This window comes from Aspergillus brasiliensis (genome assembly GCF_001889945.1).
Source record: "Aspergillus brasiliensis CBS 101740 unplaced genomic scaffold ASPBRscaffold_24, whole genome shotgun sequence".
Classification (NCBI taxonomy): domain Eukaryota; kingdom Fungi; phylum Ascomycota; class Eurotiomycetes; order Eurotiales; family Aspergillaceae; genus Aspergillus; species Aspergillus brasiliensis.
Window position 1 is genome coordinate 163,239 of NW_027137465.1, and position 18,780 is coordinate 182,018.

At 51.4% G+C, this 18,780-nt stretch overlaps 8 protein-coding genes across 8 annotated transcripts; 3 read left to right on the forward strand and 5 right to left on the reverse strand.

Annotated features, from left to right (window-relative positions):
• Positions 1-299: 299 nt before the first annotated feature.
• Positions 300-3,665, reverse strand: ASPBRDRAFT_49267 (dynamin family protein). The gene is made up of 3 exons (XM_067626296.1): positions 1,496-3,665; positions 996-1,428; positions 300-948 (listed from the first exon to the last, which is right to left on the reverse strand). Exons 1-3 carry the CDS (start codon positions 3,383-3,385, stop codon positions 734-736), a joined length of 2,538 nt encoding a protein of 845 aa, XP_067473321.1. The 5' UTR covers positions 3,386-3,665; the 3' UTR covers positions 300-733.
• A 1,477-nt stretch (positions 3,666-5,142) lies between these two features.
• Positions 5,143-6,016, reverse strand: ASPBRDRAFT_431437 (uncharacterized protein). Its single transcript, XM_067624932.1, has one exon. It carries the CDS (start codon positions 5,913-5,915, stop codon positions 5,301-5,303), a length of 615 nt encoding a protein of 204 aa, XP_067473322.1. The 5' UTR covers positions 5,916-6,016; the 3' UTR covers positions 5,143-5,300.
• ASPBRDRAFT_49268 (uncharacterized protein) lies at positions 5,857-6,196 on the reverse strand. Its single transcript, XM_067626297.1, has one exon. The coding sequence runs from the start codon at positions 6,120-6,122 to the stop codon at positions 5,916-5,918; it is 207 nt and encodes a 68-aa protein (XP_067473323.1). The 5' UTR covers positions 6,123-6,196; the 3' UTR covers positions 5,857-5,915.
• Positions 6,197-6,266: 70 nt separating this feature from the next.
• On the forward strand, positions 6,267-7,397 carry ASPBRDRAFT_49269 (uncharacterized protein). The gene is made up of 2 exons (XM_067626298.1): positions 6,267-6,977; positions 7,040-7,397. The coding sequence occupies exons 1-2, from the start codon at positions 6,743-6,745 to the stop codon at positions 7,147-7,149; spliced, it is 345 nt and encodes a 114-aa protein (XP_067473324.1). The 5' UTR covers positions 6,267-6,742; the 3' UTR covers positions 7,150-7,397.
• A 1,099-nt stretch (positions 7,398-8,496) lies between these two features.
• Positions 8,497-11,333, forward strand: ASPBRDRAFT_79464 (uncharacterized protein; the record flags this gene model as incomplete). The annotated part of the gene is made up of 3 exons (XM_067629453.1): positions 8,497-9,353; positions 9,735-10,116; positions 10,170-11,333. 3 exons carry the CDS (start codon positions 8,497-8,499, stop codon positions 11,331-11,333), a joined length of 2,403 nt encoding a protein of 800 aa, XP_067473325.1.
• Positions 11,334-12,184: 851 nt separating this feature from the next.
• Positions 12,185-13,576, reverse strand: ASPBRDRAFT_201328 (uncharacterized protein; the record flags this gene model as incomplete). Its single annotated transcript, XM_067621537.1, has 6 exons — positions 12,185-12,518; positions 12,572-12,667; positions 12,721-13,100; positions 13,156-13,223; positions 13,274-13,330; positions 13,381-13,576. 6 exons carry the CDS (start codon positions 13,574-13,576, stop codon positions 12,185-12,187), a joined length of 1,131 nt encoding a protein of 376 aa, XP_067473326.1.
• Positions 13,577-14,625: 1,049 nt separating this feature from the next.
• Positions 14,626-16,145, forward strand: ASPBRDRAFT_201329 (uncharacterized protein; the record flags this gene model as incomplete). The annotated part of the gene is made up of 5 exons (XM_067621538.1): positions 14,626-14,820; positions 14,907-15,033; positions 15,116-15,239; positions 15,315-15,766; positions 15,835-16,145. The coding sequence occupies 5 exons, from the start codon at positions 14,626-14,628 to the stop codon at positions 16,143-16,145; spliced, it is 1,209 nt and encodes a 402-aa protein (XP_067473327.1).
• Positions 16,146-16,644: 499 nt separating this feature from the next.
• Positions 16,645-18,242, reverse strand: ASPBRDRAFT_189328 (uncharacterized protein; the record flags this gene model as incomplete). Its single annotated transcript, XM_067620158.1, has 5 exons — positions 17,860-18,242; positions 17,695-17,802; positions 17,254-17,636; positions 17,135-17,199; positions 16,645-17,036 (listed from the first exon to the last, which is right to left on the reverse strand). Exons 1-5 carry the CDS (start codon positions 18,010-18,012, stop codon positions 16,645-16,647), a joined length of 1,101 nt encoding a protein of 366 aa, XP_067473328.1. The 5' UTR covers positions 18,013-18,242.
• Positions 18,243-18,780: the final 538 nt, after the last annotated feature.

An 18,780-nucleotide genomic window follows, 5' to 3' on the forward strand; every position in this document is an offset into this window, starting at 1 on the left:
TGGTCGCTGTCAGGGCACCGCTTAATCAATTGTATGGTATTGAGTATGGGTCGCCGATATCGTATCAGTAGCGCATCTAGTAGACTCACTGACAATAGTATTCGAGCTGTTGGTGGAGATTCAATATCAAGGACTATAATGGGGGTTCAAAGAGATGCCATGTGTTTGTAGACGAAAGAATAAGGCAGTTGACGTATCAACTGAAGGCGATAAACAAAGCGGGATTAACCCAGACTACAATCACATGACCATCGCTGATCTATCACAACATGAAGACAATGCAGCTTCGAAGGTATGCTGAATATATCATCATTTAATGGTTCATATCTATGTATTGATAGCTATATGCGCGTTGCAATTATCAATCTATCGTAAACACCGACAGAAGTCCCAGCGGACTGGTATGTACCGAGTATAAAGCATATCCCTAGTTACTCTGGTCTTTACCCTTTACGAGAAGGCCCTGAGTTGAGAGCTGGATGCATCTATCCTTTCCCACAGGAGATTACTTCCTCCCTGTATTTGAACTGAGGATTCCTTCAGGCCGACAGAACATGCAGATAGAAGGCATCAGAGACAGCCCAAGTCATGCACTATCTTGATTGAGTCACACAATCATGAATCCTACTTTCCTTGAGATTTATTTACGTCCAATGGCCCTTGTTTACATTCAGAATCATGAAGCGCAAACTCTTCACTTAGCAATGCTACTCGGCCTCATCATCAATGACTACTATGTGAGTTTAATATTCCCGAATAGGTTGGTTTGACCTGTTGGCGGGACCGTGGTCTTCACTTCACCCTCCTTAGCAGCCCCAGCAGTGGGAGGCAGCTCTACCCTCGGCTTCTTCGTGGTAATGTCAAACCGAGGTCCAGTAGGCTTGTCCGAAGTGAATAAATTCAGTGAGGGGGACTTTTCAGGGCCCTTCACAGGCGGTGTTTGTGGCGCTTTAGACAGATTAGCCAAGCCCTATCGAGAGATCATGACAACCTACTTGTGAAGGTAAAGGGGTTCGCAGATATGGCTCCATTCGATGGTCTCGTAGCTAGCGACGAATGCGGCTTTGCTTCCTTCAGACTTGGGAATAGCGGCCGCTGAGGCAACTTTGCCGCTGCAACCGGCGTGCGAATATCCTGATTGCCCGTGCGTGGTGCCTGTGACTTTTCAATCGAGGGCGGGCCACTCATTGAGGGCATCTGGATGTTAAAGGCCTTGAGAGTCCGGAGGCCAGCCTGCAACTTCTCGACCTCACTCGCCAAACGGTCTCGCTCTTCGCTGATGAAGAATGGCTCGGCGGCTAATTCTGCCACCCGATTATCGTCCATATTGTTGATCACCTGGCTAGTCAGGATCCGCTGCAGAGGGTCAAGAAGACAATTTTCGATGCCTAGAGTTGCAATGTTGTCAACGAAGGTGACGATGGCAGTCTGCGAGCCGGAGGTCAGCACACATCATGTTTTTCCTTTATGAAAGCTTGATGGTATTCGTCCTCACATCGTAATATGCTTGCATTTGATCGATGATTTCAGCCGCAGCATATTCGTCGCGCGACAATTCCAGGGTAGAACTTGCATCCTCGATGCCTTTCATCGAGAATAGGGCTTCCCCATCAGCCTTGTGATGAGGAGTGGACTTGAGTCTTGTCTTCAGCGAAGACAGCTGACGTTTGCTTCTGGCCTCTTGAATCCGTGTGAGAAAGCTCTTGCCCACCGGCAATGGGTGGCCTCGCTTCGTGTATGCAGTCAACTCGTCCAGTTTGGCCCGCAAGTTCTCCCTCAACGTGTCCAATGCAGGCTCAATAATAGAGCCAGCCAGCAGTGAAAAGGTATGGTCGTCGGCTGTGTGCTGCAATACGAGTAACGCAAAATACCGCACTGACTCCCAGGCCTTGATGAGATGCTGCTTCGCTAAGTCTTCCCATGGGAGGGACTGGTCGCGAAACAGGCTACCCACGAGCAGCTGATTGGCACTACCTGGCAGCTCGATTCCTCGGTTTTTCCGAGCCTGTTCAGCAACCTCTTCCTCCAGATTCTTCCGAAGCACATACTGTGCAAACCTCCCTGATAGGTACGGGTTTTTAGAGATGTCCAGCTTCGAATCCTGGCCAAACCCTGGATATTGATCCACGATTATTCTCCGGGACCCTCGAGCGGCCATAGCGTCCGCGAAGTATTCATTCAACTGCCTTATGACAGCCCTGAGTCGTCGGAAATCGTGTGTATCACTGACATTGTCGAACGCACCAAAGAACCCGTCCGCGTATAGCCCGTGCAACGCTTGTCCTGTGATCCGCTCAAAGCTGCTGCTGATATTGAGCAGATATCCCCTTTGCTGTTGCCGGGTGGTGCGTGGGGAGCCCAGCTTGGAGAGCTCCTTCTCCCGATCGGAAGTCTTCCGCTGGATGTCGGCGATCAGCCCGGGGAGGTTACGACGGATGTGAAGGAACAGGATACTGCTAAGACGCCGCCGCAGGCTCTCGATTCCGACACAGTCCCGGGATAGAGATGACCATCGGCCCTGATTGAAGAAGTGCATTTCTCTCTCATCGCGGGCGTCGTCTGGTATATCCCGGGTCTCAAACGAGCGATTGCGCAAGACGTGCCATCCCAGCTGCAGGCGAATCTTCTGATTAGAGAGAAACTGCAGGTAGGTCCCCTCCTCCTCTGAATTTGGCTCGAGCGTATCCGGCTGGGTGATAACTCCGAGCGTGCGCTCGCGCTTCGGATCAAAACGTTCGGCGATGTTAAGAACCTCCTGGAGATGGTAGTCGGTTTTTGCGCTGATGACCGCAAGTATTATGCTTCGTGAATTCTGCATGTATTTCTCGGTCAAGCTTCGGACAACTCTGATTCCTTGAAAGCCCTGCTCCTGGCTGACCGAATAGTAAAGGCCGGGCAAATCCACCAAGGTCAACTCAGGTTTATCGGGCCCCAGAATCTCGACCTTGAGGACGTCGTCACTGAATCCGGATTGAACCGTCTCCGTCACGCCCATGAGCTTTTTGGCGTTTTCAATAATGGCCGGCAGATCATTATCATGTGGGGACAGCTCCTGCGCGAATTTCAGAAGATTTAATCTTTCTGGCACGTCTTTACGCGAAGGCCCGGGTTCGATGGAGATCTTGATCTTGGGTGTGGGATTCCGGCGCAGGATGACTTCGGTCGCAAATCTCGTACAGACGTTGCTCTTCGCTGGGAATCTCACGCGGGAGATAGCTTCGAGGACGGAGCTCTTCCCACTGGACTGGTTACCGCAGACCACCAGCTGGGGCAGTTCCACGAGGCTGCCGACACCGATTTTTCGCAACTCATCGATCCTGTCCAGCAGCTTGGACTGTTCTCGTTGCAGCTGGTGCAACGCCTCTTCTTCGGGGGTGGTCGACATGATGATATGGCTGTGGCCAAGGAGGTAGTGTGATGGTGAGGATTCTATCAAAAGAAGGGGGAACCTCCTTTCCGTCGAGGCAGGAGACCGTAAATAAAAAGCTATCCTACGTTAGGAATGTCGCCTATCAAGTCTAGGCGCCCACTTGGAGCCGAACATTATGCGGCACAGCGACCTTGCATTAGATCCGGCACTTGGTGGACATCCCAGCGATCTGTATGGTCGGCTGGTGGAACACCTAGGCGCTAAGGAGGGTTCGGTGATTGCAGGTGCAGCCGACGGTATCCTTCCAGAGCATAGCCGTGCTTTACATCTGTGAACGAAGGGGGATAATGAAAAAGCAGTTGCTGCGGGTTAGAGATGGGTATTCTTCCACTTCTCCAGTAGCTAGATCATACCCCTGCATCAACAATAGGGAAGCTGGTCCTCGAGTCAGGGCCTCCATTAGCTCCCCCACTTGGGCGCCTTTATCGGCTGAACCGACCTATTAGGCGTGCAATGGCAGCCGTGGATATCCAATGAGACTTTGCGGAGGCCATACAGAGTAGTAGTACTGTCGGCCAAGCGTGGTGATATTGGCAAATGGGACTGTTTTCCGTTGGCAGCGCGCTTCCTGCGTGTTCTCCGGATAGACGCGATACAACGTTTCAAGTCTCCCGAGCGGCATCTTCTGCTAGATATGTTATCGAACAGCACGTGCTTCCGGATCATTAACCAGTGGGGGCCTGATTCTGACGCGAGTATGTGGTTAGTCTTAGATGCTACCTTGCAGCATCAACATCTTCTATCCTGTAGTTGCCTCGCTGAACAACTATGGGCGGTGCGGTCGGCGGGTGGCGGCGGCACGTCCGCTCCCGCTTCCCGGTCGGGGCGGGCGTAGTATGCAATGTTTTTCAACAGATTATCCAAACACTGGAAGGGAAAGGCAAGATTGGTGCCAGACTCTGTAGTATGTGATAAATGCTATGCTGGTAGAAGTAGTTCCCATTTTGGCTTAACGCTCGTCTTCATGGGAGCTTGGACTGATGTTGGAAGACTGGCAGTCTACATTTAACAATACTAACCTTGGTTCACATACTACTCCATCTCGATAATTATCGGATTAGTCGGGATTTCGTGGTTTACTTCTTCGATAGAAAACGTGAACTTTTTAGTAGCATCCTGTTGGAAGCGATTGTCACCATCGCGGCTCGGAAACTACCGGTTTATATATATTTAATTCCGGCGACTGGCTCTCTGGTAGTACTGGTAGTAGTAATCTTCAACATGATTTGACTCAATGAAGCCATTCTTTGAGGATGCTCCGACTACATGGATTAGACATATTATTCACACTGACTATTAGCCGATGGTTTCGTTCCTGGTATCTATTCTCACAGCATCATCATCGGCCATCCGAGCTTCCGGGGAAACGCGACGATCATCAACCCCAACAATCCAAGAATGTTCGGTGGAGCCCACCAGCCGCGGCAGAACCGCAGGCAGCAGAAGGCGATGACAGGATCCTTCCATCCCTTCCGACCGGTGGGACCTGCCTGCGCGATAAACTAAGGACAGAAAGTCTAGAACATCCCTTCGGATGCTGTGGCAGCCAGTGAACGAGAGAGTTATTTTTATCCAACCGATTGATTATGCGTCCCTGTTATGTCCCGGGCGAGCTGTATCACTAGTTAGTAACTACGACTTCTTACCGATGAAAGACGGGGTCGCCCCGTTGCAGATAGAATGCGATCGGACGGCATCGACGGAGGATTAAGTGCATTCGCGGCGAGTTTTACGCCGTACATTCAAGAGCTATCTGGAGTCTGCCGATGCCGGATACTGTGTGGATTTCCCGAGGTCTGTACAGGTGTCCAAAGTAGTTCATCTCGCAGAGGAAGTGTTTTCCGGGTTGTAGACCCTTCCTGGTCTCCATTCAATGTAAGTTGATGTCTACTCCGCTGGTAACCACGGTGCACGGCCTATCGACCACCGTTGCATCCCTGGGGATGTGTGCCGAATCTACTCCGTATTTCAATAAAAGAAGCTGGCTGGGAGGGATTTTCACCCGGTCATCACGAGGCGACATGGTTATCCTGGAATGGATGGACTCCCAGTTGGTGGCGATTGTGAACCGGCCACTGTCTTGGCGTGGTCGGTGTGACGCGGTTTGCTCAGTCCGCATTGTGTACCGAATACTGCGATGTGATGTGATGAAATGGATGAGATCCATGAGATTCAGGTTATGAGGTTGCACTAGGATCGAGATGGTCCAACCGGTCCACATCATCATAATCACTGCCTGCATCGTGCCCCTCAGCCCTGCCACGGTTCTATTCTTATCGATATCCTGCATCCCAACTATTCTTAGCACAATGCATTCCACTGGGGTTGACAGGTCGATGAGTGCATCGGCAATGAATGGTGACAGATGGCGATGCGATGCAGTGTTCAGCTGTACCCGCCAGCACATCCGACTGAGTATGAAGTAGTGCTCGGAATAGAAGCAGACTGTCTTCCAACACTTCACTCGGTCGCATTCGAACAACATTCACGACAATGACCTCTCTCGTGTCTCCAATGACAAAGCGAGGGAGTCTATCTCTTCTGATGAATTGCTTCTTCGCTTATCCATTCGATCCGCTGATCCGGCCCGTGAAGGATGAACCGGATTCACCTGGCCACTGGCTGCATGATCACCATCCCCACTCACCTGGGAGACCCCAAATGATGGCCGTGGCGCATCCGAGACATGCATGCAGTGAGCCGTCTCTACCCTCTCCCCAGCCCCCCTTCAGCCCCCAACTCCCAGCCTCAATGCCCAGCCGCCGCCCGATCGAGTGTAACCGGGCCAGCGTGTACTTCGTACTCTTGCACGACGGCGTGGCAAATACACAAAAATAGGAATATACAATCATGTCAATAGTAGAGACATTCATTGAACAATCATGTGGATACCGAAGAAAGCGTAGAAAAAAGAGCTTGGAAAGACGGTGAGGGTTCTCCGCTAATAAAGTTGGAATAACATCATGAGAGGGTCCAACTCGGCTGACGGACGGCATCACTTTTGAACCTTCACGGCAGGGATCATCCAGGCCAAGGCGCCGATCGTTACCCCGGCAGATGCGCGAAATCCACCATCGATGCAGACCAGCCCAGAACTAGCTGGTAGTAGTTGCGGGGAGACCGGCTGACCATCTGTCTATAAAAGACGTCCTGTACCTACTTTTCTCTAGGAGTATTCACCAACAGTCACTCTCCTAAAACAAAACAATACTCTTCTACACTTATAACTCGATCTACCATTCCTCCCACTCTACCATCTACAACTCACAACTCAATACATCCTCACCTCCAATCCTAAACACAATCATCACAATGCAATTCACTCTCCTCCTCTCCGCCCTGATCACCATGATCATGTCAACTCTGGCCCTCCCCACCGGCGACACCCGTCTCGCCCAACTCCGTCTCTACGGCGAACCCGGCTGCTACAACGAAAACATGGGCGAACTCGGTATCTACGGGTCGGCTCTGAACCAATGCAAGACTTTCCCGGGGAACAGCACCATCGAGTCGGTTAGCTTTGAATATAATGTTGGTGCTTGTAGTGGTAAGCTTCCCCTCCCTTTCAGGAATATTGGTGTGCTATGCTAATTCTCGCTGTGTGATTAGTGCAAATCTTCACCGAAGACGGCTGTGCTTCTGGCCAACACAATGTCACCGTGGGACAATGTCTGAGTGGTGACTCCGACTATGTCAGCTATAAGCTGGTGTGCAACTAGGACCTTATGATACTTCTACGATAATGTCGATGAAATGAGATACAGATGGACAGTGGATACTGAATGATTAATGTACAGACTGCAGAGGGGATACGTCTCGGGGAACTAATAATTTTGGGTGTGTGTATACGGCAGATGATGATGGGACGGGATTTATGACGTGTTACGGTCGCAAAATGTGTACCTAATATCCTACTTACTCTACGGATAATATAGATTATGCTTAATCCAATCATTCAATGTGTGAAATAAACTGTTTCTGCCTTTGGCAAACCTGGCCGGCTGCTACAGCGCGACGGATTTATTATTTCTTTCATACGCTGTAGATTTGTTCCCTACTTCTATGTACTATCAAGGCCTTATTACTTGACACCGGTGACATCCAGCAGACAATCCTGGCAAACATTCTGTGGTTCTTTCGGCTCGAAAGTGAGTATCGCTTGCTGTATACATTTGAGGCGTCTCTATTTAGAGACATTTTTTATCGGTACTTTGCGTGTTCGACACTATGAAATACCATCTGGAGACGCCTGTCAGGTAGGTTGCAATGGTTGCGATGAACTCAGTCAAAAGATAATACAGAAGTTCATAGATTCGCTCACCAACGATCGAGGGAACAAGTAACTAGCTGAAATGATACATCGGGCCGTGTATCCATTGAAAAAGTGCCATACTTCTGCGACTCAATGAGAGCGAAGGAGTACAATCCGTAGGGAAATAATTTACTAAGCCGTCAATCCAGTTAGCAATAATGTCGGGCCATGCGACGAATTTGTGACGGGAAATATGTAAGTGTCATGTACAATTTCTGGCAAAGAACACTGACTGTCCGAGTCTGCTGGACTTATACTGGCATGGTACTGCGGTTGATACATGAGTCACTCCCAATGATTCTATAAAACAACATTATCTTTGTTATGAAGAATAAGAAAGTCAACTACCAATATCATTGGTCTATGAGATTATCTGTGACTTCTAATATGTGAGATCTGAAGATACCCCGTACACTGACTGCCTCGGCGGATGCCCTCCGAAATCTACCTCGGTATATTTCCGATGCCTGGTATCTGCGCTTTCTGACAACTTCAGAAGGGTTCAGTCCGGACAATGTCCGCAGACTCAGCCGATTGTGGAATACTGATACTAATTGTGCCTTAAAGGGGCAATTAGAAACATCAATACGCAGTTTCCAGGTATTGAGGAATTACCAGTATATACCACTCCACGAAACACCGGGTATTTTCCGGCCATCCACCTCGACTTAAGAGCCTATGAAAATGGTTAACAACGATGGTGAGTTATAGCTTGCTATGACTATTCTATACCCTCAATACCTTCTCTATAAACATGAAAAATCTGATTCTCCCCCGTGAGGCCTGGGACTGCCATCTCCATGTCCTTGACCCAGTCCGCTTCCCATTCAAGGCTAACCGCGCCTACACCCCTCCGCCGGCACTGCTCGAGTCGATGGTGCAGCACAGACATACCGATAGACTGATGCTGGTCCAGGCCTCTATAGAAGATGGCTATACGGGGCTTCTCGCTCATCTAGCGGAATGTCGAAACCGTTACCCATCAATTGTCGTCCGCGGGACGATCTGCTACGACCAAACCCTCTTGGAGATGACGAAGAAGCAGTACGACAATCTACATCACGCTGGTGTGCGGTGTATTCGTATTCATGGAGTCTACAGTGAAGGCAGTAAGCAAGTCGAGCATGTACTAGAGCAACTCAGTCAGCTATCCGCCTCTTATGGCATACGAGAGCTAGGATGGATTATTTCCGCTCAGCTTCCATTGCGGACCTGGGCGTCCTTGAAGCCGTTCATACTGGACAATGATACACTGAACAATGTGATCCTCATAGCGGATCATGTTGGTTGCACTAAACCGACTGATATCGATAGTGTGGAGTTTCGCGACTTCCTGGACATGCTGGAGTCCGGGAAGATGTACGTCAAGATCGGTGCTCTGTATCGTCGCAGCCCGGGTGACTTTCGTCAAATGAAGCCTATCATCCAAGAATTGGCGAAGAAAGCGCCTGACCGTCTTCTTTGGGGAAGTGATTGGCCACACGTAATGACAGGAGTTGAGATGTCCGTAGGAAGTGTACAGGCGGAGCTGCTGGCGCTGCGGCAATGGTTGTCCGAGACTGAGTGGCGCCAAATGCTCGTTGATAACCCACAGTTATTGTTCGATAGAGAGTCGAGTTAGCATTATCAATATGTCCCAAATGTTACACATAGCACACAGACTGTCAGTAGTGCCGATTTGTCAATCGTAAGATCATAAAGTCTTGTGGCCGGACATGTTCCTGAGCGAATCTGGTCCAAAGTAATTGCACTCTGAGCAGGTCTCACACACTCATATCCGTCGGCAATTCTCCGTCTATAGTGTCTTGACTAATCTCCCTAGTTCCCCAGATTATCCCCCCGCTATCTCGTTAGAGCACGTATCTCCTATAAGATACCCGCTGCGTCGGGGCCTGTTGTGTTGCGGTCTAATCGAGATATCGCCTGTTCCATCTGTCTCGATCAGTCCAAAATCTTTACGTGAGGTTAAACAGACGACTCCTCTGCAAACAGAATGAGTGTCTACGCTTCCACTAAAGGCCAAATGGAAACCGACGACAAACCTAACAATGACTGGATCGAAGATGCCGCCGCCGACGTGTCAGACGTGATGGCGACCTATCGTGCCTACGATGCAGAATTCGCTCGAAAAACAGAGATTAGTCTGCTGAGGAAAATCGACCGTCGCATCCTGCCATTAGTGCTGCTCATCTATCTGTTCAACTATTTGGATCGAAACTCCATTACCCAGGCCCGTGTCTACGGGCTGCAGGAGGACACTCACCTGAAGGGTGCCGAGTATCAGACCGTGATCTCCATATTTTCCGTCGGGTATATCCTGATGCAGGTACCTTCCACTATGCTCATGACCAAGCTTCGACCTTCCATCTACTTAGTATGCATCCCAACAATCCTTGCCGCTCCAGAGCCCCAGAACTAACAAGACAGCCAACATGCATGATAATCTGGGCCATCGTCAGCGGCTGCACAGCCGCAACCAACAACGTAGGCAGCATCATGGCCGTGCGCTTCCTACTGGGCTTCGTCGAAGCGCCCTTCTTCCCCGGTGCAATCTACTACCTCAGCTGCTGGTACACGAAAAAAGAACTCGGCGTGCGAACGGCCCTCCTCGTCTCAGGAATCCTCCTATCCAACGCCTTCGCCGGGTTAATCTCCGCCGGTATCCTAACCGGAATGAACCATACCACCCATCTCGCCTCCTGGCGCTGGCTCTTCATCATCGAAGGCCTCGCCACCATCGTCATCGCCCTCCTCGCCATGGCCTTCCTCCCGGACTTCCCATCCACATCAAAATGGCTGACCGAAGCAGAGCGCGTCGTCGCACAAGCCCGCCTCGCCACAGACGCCGGCTCCGAATCCGCCCTCGAAGAAGAGACAGTCCCGCTCCTCCGAGCCATCACCTGGGCAGCCAAAGACATCCGGACATGGATCTTCGCATGCATGCAAATGGCCACCACAGCGACCATCTCCTTCTCACATTTCTTCCCCACGCTAATCCAAGAGATCGGCTTCACCAACAACACCACCGTCCTTCTCCTAACTTCCCCACCCTACATCGTGGGCTTCTTCTGGGCCATCGGATGGGGCTGGTTCGCAGATCGATGGCAGATCCGTTCCATTCCCGCAGGTATATCACAAAGCGTGGCAATCATCGCCACGATCCTCCTCATTACCATACCTGAGTATCTGCAATGGGCGCGCTACGTCTTCACCTTCTTCGTCTGCTGTGGTACCTACGGCGTATATGCTACGACGTACGCTTGGCTCTCGTCGACGATTGTCCAGCCTCCGGCGAAGAGGGCCGCCGCGATCGGGATGGCGAATACGTGTGCGAACATTGCGAGTCTGTTTGCGAATTACTTCTGGTTGGATCGGTATGAACCGATGTATCGGGTGAGTTGGGGGTGTATTTTGGCGTTTGAGTGTTTGGGGATGGGGTGTATTTTGACGCTGAGGGTGATGTTGAAGAGGGCGAATAGACGGTTTGTCGAGTTGGCGCGGACGGTGGATTTGAATGATGCGGTCGTGATGCAGAGGTTGGATCGGGATGAGCAGAAGGCGGTTTTGAATGGGTTTAGATATGTTGTTTGATCGGACGGCTTTGTATATAGTTGACCACTCTTGATAAATGTGATTCTGGCTGTATACTCAATGGCCATTCTCTACATCATGGAGAGTATGAATTAGTCATGATATTGTGTGCCTTGGTGTGAAACAATGAAATGATTTCCCAAAACTAGTCAATATTGCCCTGCAAGAACTCTAAAGTCAATTTCCGGGCTCTGCGTGTCTCTAACAACTCCCGGAGATTTTCCAAGTTTGTCGGGATTTTCCGTGGTGAAGGGTCCGATCCCCTCCCGTGATCTTGGTGCTTCCTGAGTACAACTGTTCAAGACAAGAGGCTATTGGATTATATATAATCTATCCGATCTCAAGATGATGACAGTTGGTGGTACCACATAATCAGAGGTGGCGAAGGATCAGGTGATGCCTAGCTAGAGTGAATGGCTCAACCCCAACTCTAGACATAATGAGAAGGGAATAAAGGCAGACGAATCTTCAGTCAGGTTCTCTGTAAACACCGCCCCTTTTAATCAAAAGCTGTTTTGTGCCAACCGTTGGGGAATCTTCCCACTTCTTATGCCATGGCGACAGATTAGCATCATGTCTCATAATGGAACACATGAATTTCCGTCCGTATACAATTGCTACACTCAGGCGTCCCTTAGGAAGAAAAGATTAAATATTATTATTCGATACTAAGATGGATATAGAGCCCAGTTTGGCCTTTGGGCTCTCCAGTTAATGACAGATACAGCCGCCCCCGGATAAAATCCCCATTGAAACATTTCTGCCCAAGAGTAGTCTTATTCCGCATTCTGTTGCTGACGTCTTATCCCATGAACATTGTTCGGCAACTGCAAGGCCGTAAATTCGATGGTTCACTCCGACCGCCGCTTGCAGGTCACGGAATACTCAGTCGCCATCATGATGGCCGGCTCCGGGTTGCCATTCTCATGCTTCGGCTCCTCATGCAGGCTCTCGACCTCGTGCGCAGTCTCGTTGACGTTGGTTCCCTTGATGGTGCTGAGGTAGTCCCAGTTGCGAATCACCTTCTTGCGCGCCGCACCGAAAGTATCCTTGCCGTCGGCCGGGCGGATGGGCTTGACGGCACTGCTGGCTTGGCTGCCAAACACCGTGGGGAAGAACCGGATGAGCAGAGGCCGCATCACCGGCAGGCATGAACAGATGATACCCACGTTGATCTCCACCATACTATACACGTGTCAGTTGAAGGCATCAGAAAAATTGAGGATGTAGACACATACGCCCATTTGGCCAAGGTCACTTTGTACCATGTCAGATCCATACTCGAGACGAACGGCATCATGGTCACAATGCGGATGATTGCAATGACACACGCGCTGGTCACCAGGTTAGCTTGATCAGAACAGTATTTGGCAAACCGGGAACGTACAAAGAACCCATCATCAACACCAGCATCAAAAGTGCTCGCTGCTTGAGAGTAGTCTGGAGAGACCAACAAAGCCGAATGGGTAGTGCCAAGGTAATCAAATCGGAAAAGAGGTTGAATGCCGCATTAGCATAGACAAAAGAGAGTTGGTCAACGCATTTGGCGGTCGGCATCAGGGTCACGTCCCAGCTGGCCTGAACCGGTATACATCCCAGGGTAAATACCAGCAGACTGATGATGTTGTACAAGGCCACGAACGCCATGATGCCGTATGTCATCTGACGAAACCGCTTTTCGGGGCTTAGACGCAGGTAGAACAACAAGATGGACGTTTTGACCAGCCAGATTCCGACAACGAAGATGTCCTCAGCCGCAAGGTCATACTGCAGTTGTTAGCATAGTCTGATCCGTGCCAGCTAACATCACTGCGAAGCGTACCTGCTTGAAAGGCTTGATCTTGCTGAGGTACAGATCCCAAATGTGGACTCCATATCCGTTTCTGATGTCTACACTTATCAGTAACGCGTAGTACCATACACCTTATCTTGATACGTACTGAGCATGCACAGGATGGCAAACAGCCACGCGCAAATTTGCGCCCAGATACAGAACCCTGCCATCGGTCAATGGGGTCCAACTGTAGACGAAAGGCTGGACACTCACAATCATCGACTCCAATGGTCTTCTGGAGCTTACCGCGGGTGTACAAGCGGAGGACCAAGACCGCCGTACCAGTCAGGCAGAGGGCAATGTTGATGGAATAGATCTGATAGTTCTGGTTCGGTGGGTTCACAAAGTTGGCCGTCACACCATCCGGAGGCGGGGAGGCAGGGATCTGGCTGAGGTCTACCGACGGCATGATGAAGAAGTCAACCTTTGCGCCTCTATGAGATAGCTGGACCTTAGTCAAAGCGAAGACTCGAAGAACGCTGGTCGTAGCCCCGCTACTTATCCTTCTCGTCCATGGCGCTCTTCTGCCTGGCTCGAGCGCGGAGGAATGGACTCGTTCGTATGCAGGCTGGAGCGACTACCGAGAAACCATTCTCACCTGCGTCGTATAGTTTGCAATCTCCGGGGAACAGAATGTTCCCGTCACTATCCCATTGAGGAGACGCCACCAGCTATCGAACTTCCTTGTCTGGCTGGAAAGGATATGGGCAAAAGCCTCCGCCGTGCCTGGATTGTGTGACAATAGGGCTAGTCTGCGACACATTGGCCTTATGATCCCTGTAGGGGCGTTATCAGAGATCCCGGTTGCGCATCCGTTGCATCTGTCAGATGCAGGGGTTGATGAAAATCCGGGCAGAACATGACAGGTTCGAAGACCCTGCGGCACCCACGGACCCGCGCGCAGATATCACAAAACCGACCTGACTGGTTCGACGGTCCCATGTCATTTGGTGGGGCCGGATAGAGAGGGGAAATGGGCTCAGGAGGGAATGTGAAGAAGTGCACGGATGATCGGCAGAGGGACGAGTTGGTTTTGGCTATAGTCGGGCTGCTATCCGGGATGAAAGAACTGGGGTCGAACAGGATCCGAGGCGAGCACAGGCCCTGGCCTGGTCCATACACAGCAAAGTGCGAAGGCCCGTCCACCGACCATGATCCTTCGTCTCTATCTTGAATCCGGATTTGTTGTAGCTTCTGGAGAGCCACCTCGTATTCCGCTGAGGAAACTGGACGTATCGGCTGGTGGCGCACCGGCGCTGCCTGGACGCCGTCCGACGCTATCGCTGCAGGTCGCGTTGCCTATCCACTCTCTTCCGCCAATCAATCGGGCAAGATCCCAATCTCACCCCTGATGCTGAAGCCAAGTGTGACAAGTATAATAGGTAGGTCCCCCTGGTCATCCCAACGGAGTGGTTCCAGTCTACCAGGGCACCGCGGTCGCGTATCCGTGTCATTACCATGGCTCATTTTGATCCAAATCTTGAGCAAATTCAGCAGTGCCTGGCCGAGGTCACGGCGGCGGCCGACCAGTATCGCAGTCAAGCGACTACGCAGAGCAGTCAGGATGCTCGCTACCAGTTGATGGTTCAGGCTACCCGCTTGGTACATGCCATTCGGGGCCCGGCCGACCTCGTCTTTGCCAACTTTGAAAATGTATGTTCCTGGTGAACCTTAGGCCTGATCGGTCAATCTGGACGATACCATGTAAGCTAACGATACGCTCCGGCACACTATGGTAGATGGTGCGGATAGGCGCAATTCGAACCCTGTTGGAAGCCGGGGTGTTGGATGCCATCCCGACCGGGGGACAAAGCATCTCGGCCTCGGAGATCGCGGCCAAAACTGGGGTGGACAAAGAACTCATCGGTAGGCTATCCCCGCTGCCCTGGATGTCCCCGTCGGCGCTACCGGGGGATTCCCTGTCGTTGCCTAACTGATCCGGTTGCAGTGCGCCTTATGCGCGCCGTGACTCCCTTGGGACCCTTTCGCGAAACTGGGGAGGAACTTTATGCACATACTACCGAGTCGGAGATCCTGCTGGCCCCCCAGATGCGTGCGGTGTTCAGTCTAATGTAAGTGCTGCTGGCTGGCCCCTCTCTGGGTCTTTAGGCATGTCTGATGGCTAACCAGAGCCACCTGCTGGACAGGATCGATGAGTACTCCCCAGCGACGCTGCGGGCCCATGAATATTTTCTGCAGCAGGACTGGCAGCATCGCATCGAACTCCGCCGCAATCCCTACACTTTCGTGCATGGCTGCGACGGGCAGACCATGTTTGAGCATATCTCGCAGAGCCCCGCCCGCCTAACCCGACTGAACGATGCCATGGTAGCGGAGGATTCTCTCCTTGCGGAGATTGGACTTTATCCCTTCATGTCCACTCTGGGGCCATTAGCACGGCCAGACACCGCCACAATCGTAGACGTCGGCGGGGGTCGCGGCCATATCCTGCGTCAGCTCAAGGAGACCTTATCAGGACTCCCTGGGCGATACATTTTACAGGATCGCGAGAGTGTCATTGCCGATAATGGCCCCGAGATGGCGACGCACGGGATCGAGCCGATGGCGCACGATTTCTTCACCCCCCAGCCAGTGCAGGGTAAGCAGCCTCCCCCACCTCCACACATTCATATTCACCGTATAAACTAATGCATGGCCATACATCAGGGGCCCTCGTGTATTTTGTTCGTCGCGTGCTGCATGACTGGCCCGATGAGGAGGTCCGTCAGGTCCTCGCACAGCTGGCGGGCGCGATGGACCGAGAGCGGTCGCGAATTCTCATCACGGAGACGATCATCCCCGAAGTGGGCGCAACAGCCACCAACGCGTACATGGACCTGACCATGATGACATTTGGTGGGCGCGAGCGGACAGTGAAGGATTTCGCGCACCTCTTCGACCTGGCGGGGCTGCGACTGGCGAACGTGTACAAGGCACCGGGAGTGCCCATGGTGGTGGTGGAAGCTCGGCTGAAGTAGATTTCACACAGAGAAGGAGCTGCTTAGGAGTGTGATTGGATATTTCGACGGGAGGTTGGTTCGTGAAGCGTCTCTTTGATGAGTATCAGGCTCCATCAGACTTACTGGCTAGAATGCCCTCTCGTGTCCTTTTTCAACACTAGTTAGCCTGGAATGCTCACGGCAATGAAGAAGAGCAGATTGGGGAAGGGACCCGAGGTTCGGTTGTCTTTAAGAAGATCAGGATTCATTCAACATGTAAGGGGCAAGGGAAAGATAAAGTAGAGAAGGTATATGAAGACTACAGCTGAAAACAAGGGAACGAGAAAAGCCAGGAAGGTCAGGTGCCCAGCGAGTGCAAACAAGGCCAACCTGTCGAGCTTCCAGTTTCCGATTTTCTCTTCTCCCTTAATCACAGATCTCAATTTCATTCAAATTTCTTTTATTACTGAGTGTCATTATATATATTAAGCGCCTATCCAATGCTACAATTGCAACAGGTCAAGCTAAAATGGTGACATCATCTGCTCCCCGCACAGAATGGAACTTGTTCCTCAGTGACTTGAAATGACCTCTTAACCCGGACAGAGCGCCCCTTTTTCACCTCAGCCGCAAAGGTTGGCGTAAGGGGACTATTCAAGCTCCCACGGAGTGTCGAAATCACCGTGGTGGTTACGGTCCGCGTGGCATCAGCTTGAGACCGCCACACTGCGGCGTCTTCGGGGTCGGGCCGGGTCCGCGTGTGCTCCGTGAAGCTGGTCAGTGGCATGCTTCCGCGGCTTTTCTTGCCCTGGCGAGTGGGTGCATCACCGAGAACTGCACGAAAGAGAGGACGGAGCGTGACGAGACTCCCCGCCGTGATTCCCAAGCCAACCTCGATGAAGGACCAGATATCGATGGTAAACGTAGAGTCTGTCACGCACAAGATCGGCAAAAGGTTAGCTCTGTGAGTGATGGACCAACGCGGCAAATCAAAAGAAATAGAGGATGTCACGATGCATGGTACTTACACAGAAAATCCAGATCCTTGTAGAAGTGCAAACAAGGAATCCGAACAATAACCGCTGTGCTCGCTCTGGACACGCCAGTTATCAGCCGCTGCATCAACACTATCGCAGACTATACGTACAAACAGCCCAAACTCAGGGTCGCTCCCAGCGCTACCTTGGTTTTGGGATTGATCTGTAGCTGGCGGACGAGATCGATCGGCAGCAGACCCAGCGCAAAGTCACAGACGGCGCAAATCCCGCTGTATACATACGCCACGTTAATGATTGTATCGGTGCTCAAGCACTGGCCCGTTCCGGTCCGCTCCCAAAACTCCGAGATGGGCTGGCATTGTAGAAGCATGAAGAACCAGAACACCAAGCTGATACAAGCCGACGCTCCCATCACGGCCCACAGGATGATACGCTGATACTTCTGAATCGACAGTCGGAGGAGTGCGAGCGCAATGGATACTTTGGCGATGCCGGACGCCCAGATATAGATGCATTGGCAAAGCCACCACCACTGTAGCGCCACTTAGCATCTCGTCAGTTTATGGTAAGAAAAACATTCTCTTACATACCAGCATGGAGTGGTGAATTTTGTCGGTGCTGTGAAGGTCCATCATATGTTGGCCAACACCTTCCTCTGCGCCAGCAATTGCGCACGCGGTGAGCACTATATCAAGGACCTGGTAACATGTTAACCAAGGTAGAAAAGGGGCCGATAAGGATACTAGGTTACTCACCATTGCAAAGACCATAAGTGTATCGTCCCATCCGAATGCTTTGGCTATTCGCCATCGTACGAAGCAACGAAAGCACACTGTCACAAGCGATATTACCATGACCACTACAGAGACGGCCACCAGGGTCTCACTACGGCCTTCCAGTGGCATCATCGCTTGGTGAGAGCCCTCGTGGTAGTTGAGGGATTAGATGGCAAGAGGGGAAGGAGAACCAACTGTCGGCTACTGTCCAAGTATATGGTAACTTCAGCCGTCATCTTATAGTAGCGCCCACGATGACGGGACGGCTCTCTTAAAGGGCAATGTTATGGCGGGCAGAAAGTTCTTTGCTAGTGTTGCAGATCAGAGCTAGTCGCGAAGAACATTGCGGTGGTAGGTGTGACACCGCAACGAAAGAGATCACGTATGAGCGGTCCAGATAAAATGGAGCCAAATCAGTCTCTCGGACCCTGGAACATGATAGCTTGAGGTGGTTCCGCACTGAAACGGCGGCGGCAGAGGAGTACACCGATCGGGGCGATCCAGCACGGTGAAACCAGATCAGAGCAATGAAAAGGCAAGGAAGGAGAGACTTGTTTCGTACCTTCACTCAAACGTGACTAACACAAACTACCAAAGCTACTCCGCTATCTGCATTCTTTCTTTATGGCAGTCCTACCGTCAATCCGAACGTACCTAATTTTTGATAAGCAGGATCGAGGCAGGTCGATCGCGTCTACTGACAAGCTAAACGTTCGTCCCACTGGATCTCCATAATACCTTATGCAGGGAAAAGAGTACGTGTCACAAGGTTCGCAGTGAATTCATTACAAGCTCATGGCCAGGAAGAGTGTCGTGTTACCCAGTTGAAGTACCTTGACACGATTTCTACTTCGCGCGCCGAGCTAAAGGCCATGAGCTGTGCCCTGTAAGCTTTTCGTG

Coding starts and splice junctions, on each gene's coding strand:
- ASPBRDRAFT_49268 (XM_067626297.1), bottom strand. CDS start 6,122: ATGCATGTCTCGGATGCGCCACGGCCATCATTTGGGGTCTCCCAGGTG.
- ASPBRDRAFT_431437 (XM_067624932.1), bottom strand. CDS start 5,915: ATGTTGTTCGAATGCGACCGAGTGAAGTGTTGGAAGACAGTCTGCTTC.
- ASPBRDRAFT_49267 (XM_067626296.1), bottom strand. CDS start 3,385: ATGTCGACCACCCCCGAAGAAGAGGCGTTGCACCAGCTGCAACGAGAA. Junction 1,429..1,495: donor AAATGCAAGCATATTACGAT/GTGAGGACGAAT, acceptor TCCGGCTCGCAG/ACTGCCATCGTCACCTTCGT. Junction 949..995: donor GAACCCCTTTACCTTCACAA/GTAGGTTGTCAT, acceptor ATCTGTCTAAAG/CGCCACAAACACCGCCTGTG.
- ASPBRDRAFT_49269 (XM_067626298.1), top strand. CDS start 6,743: ATGCAATTCACTCTCCTCCTCTCCGCCCTGATCACCATGATCATGTCA. Junction 6,978..7,039: donor TAATGTTGGTGCTTGTAGTG/GTAAGCTTCCCC, acceptor CTGTGTGATTAG/TGCAAATCTTCACCGAAGAC.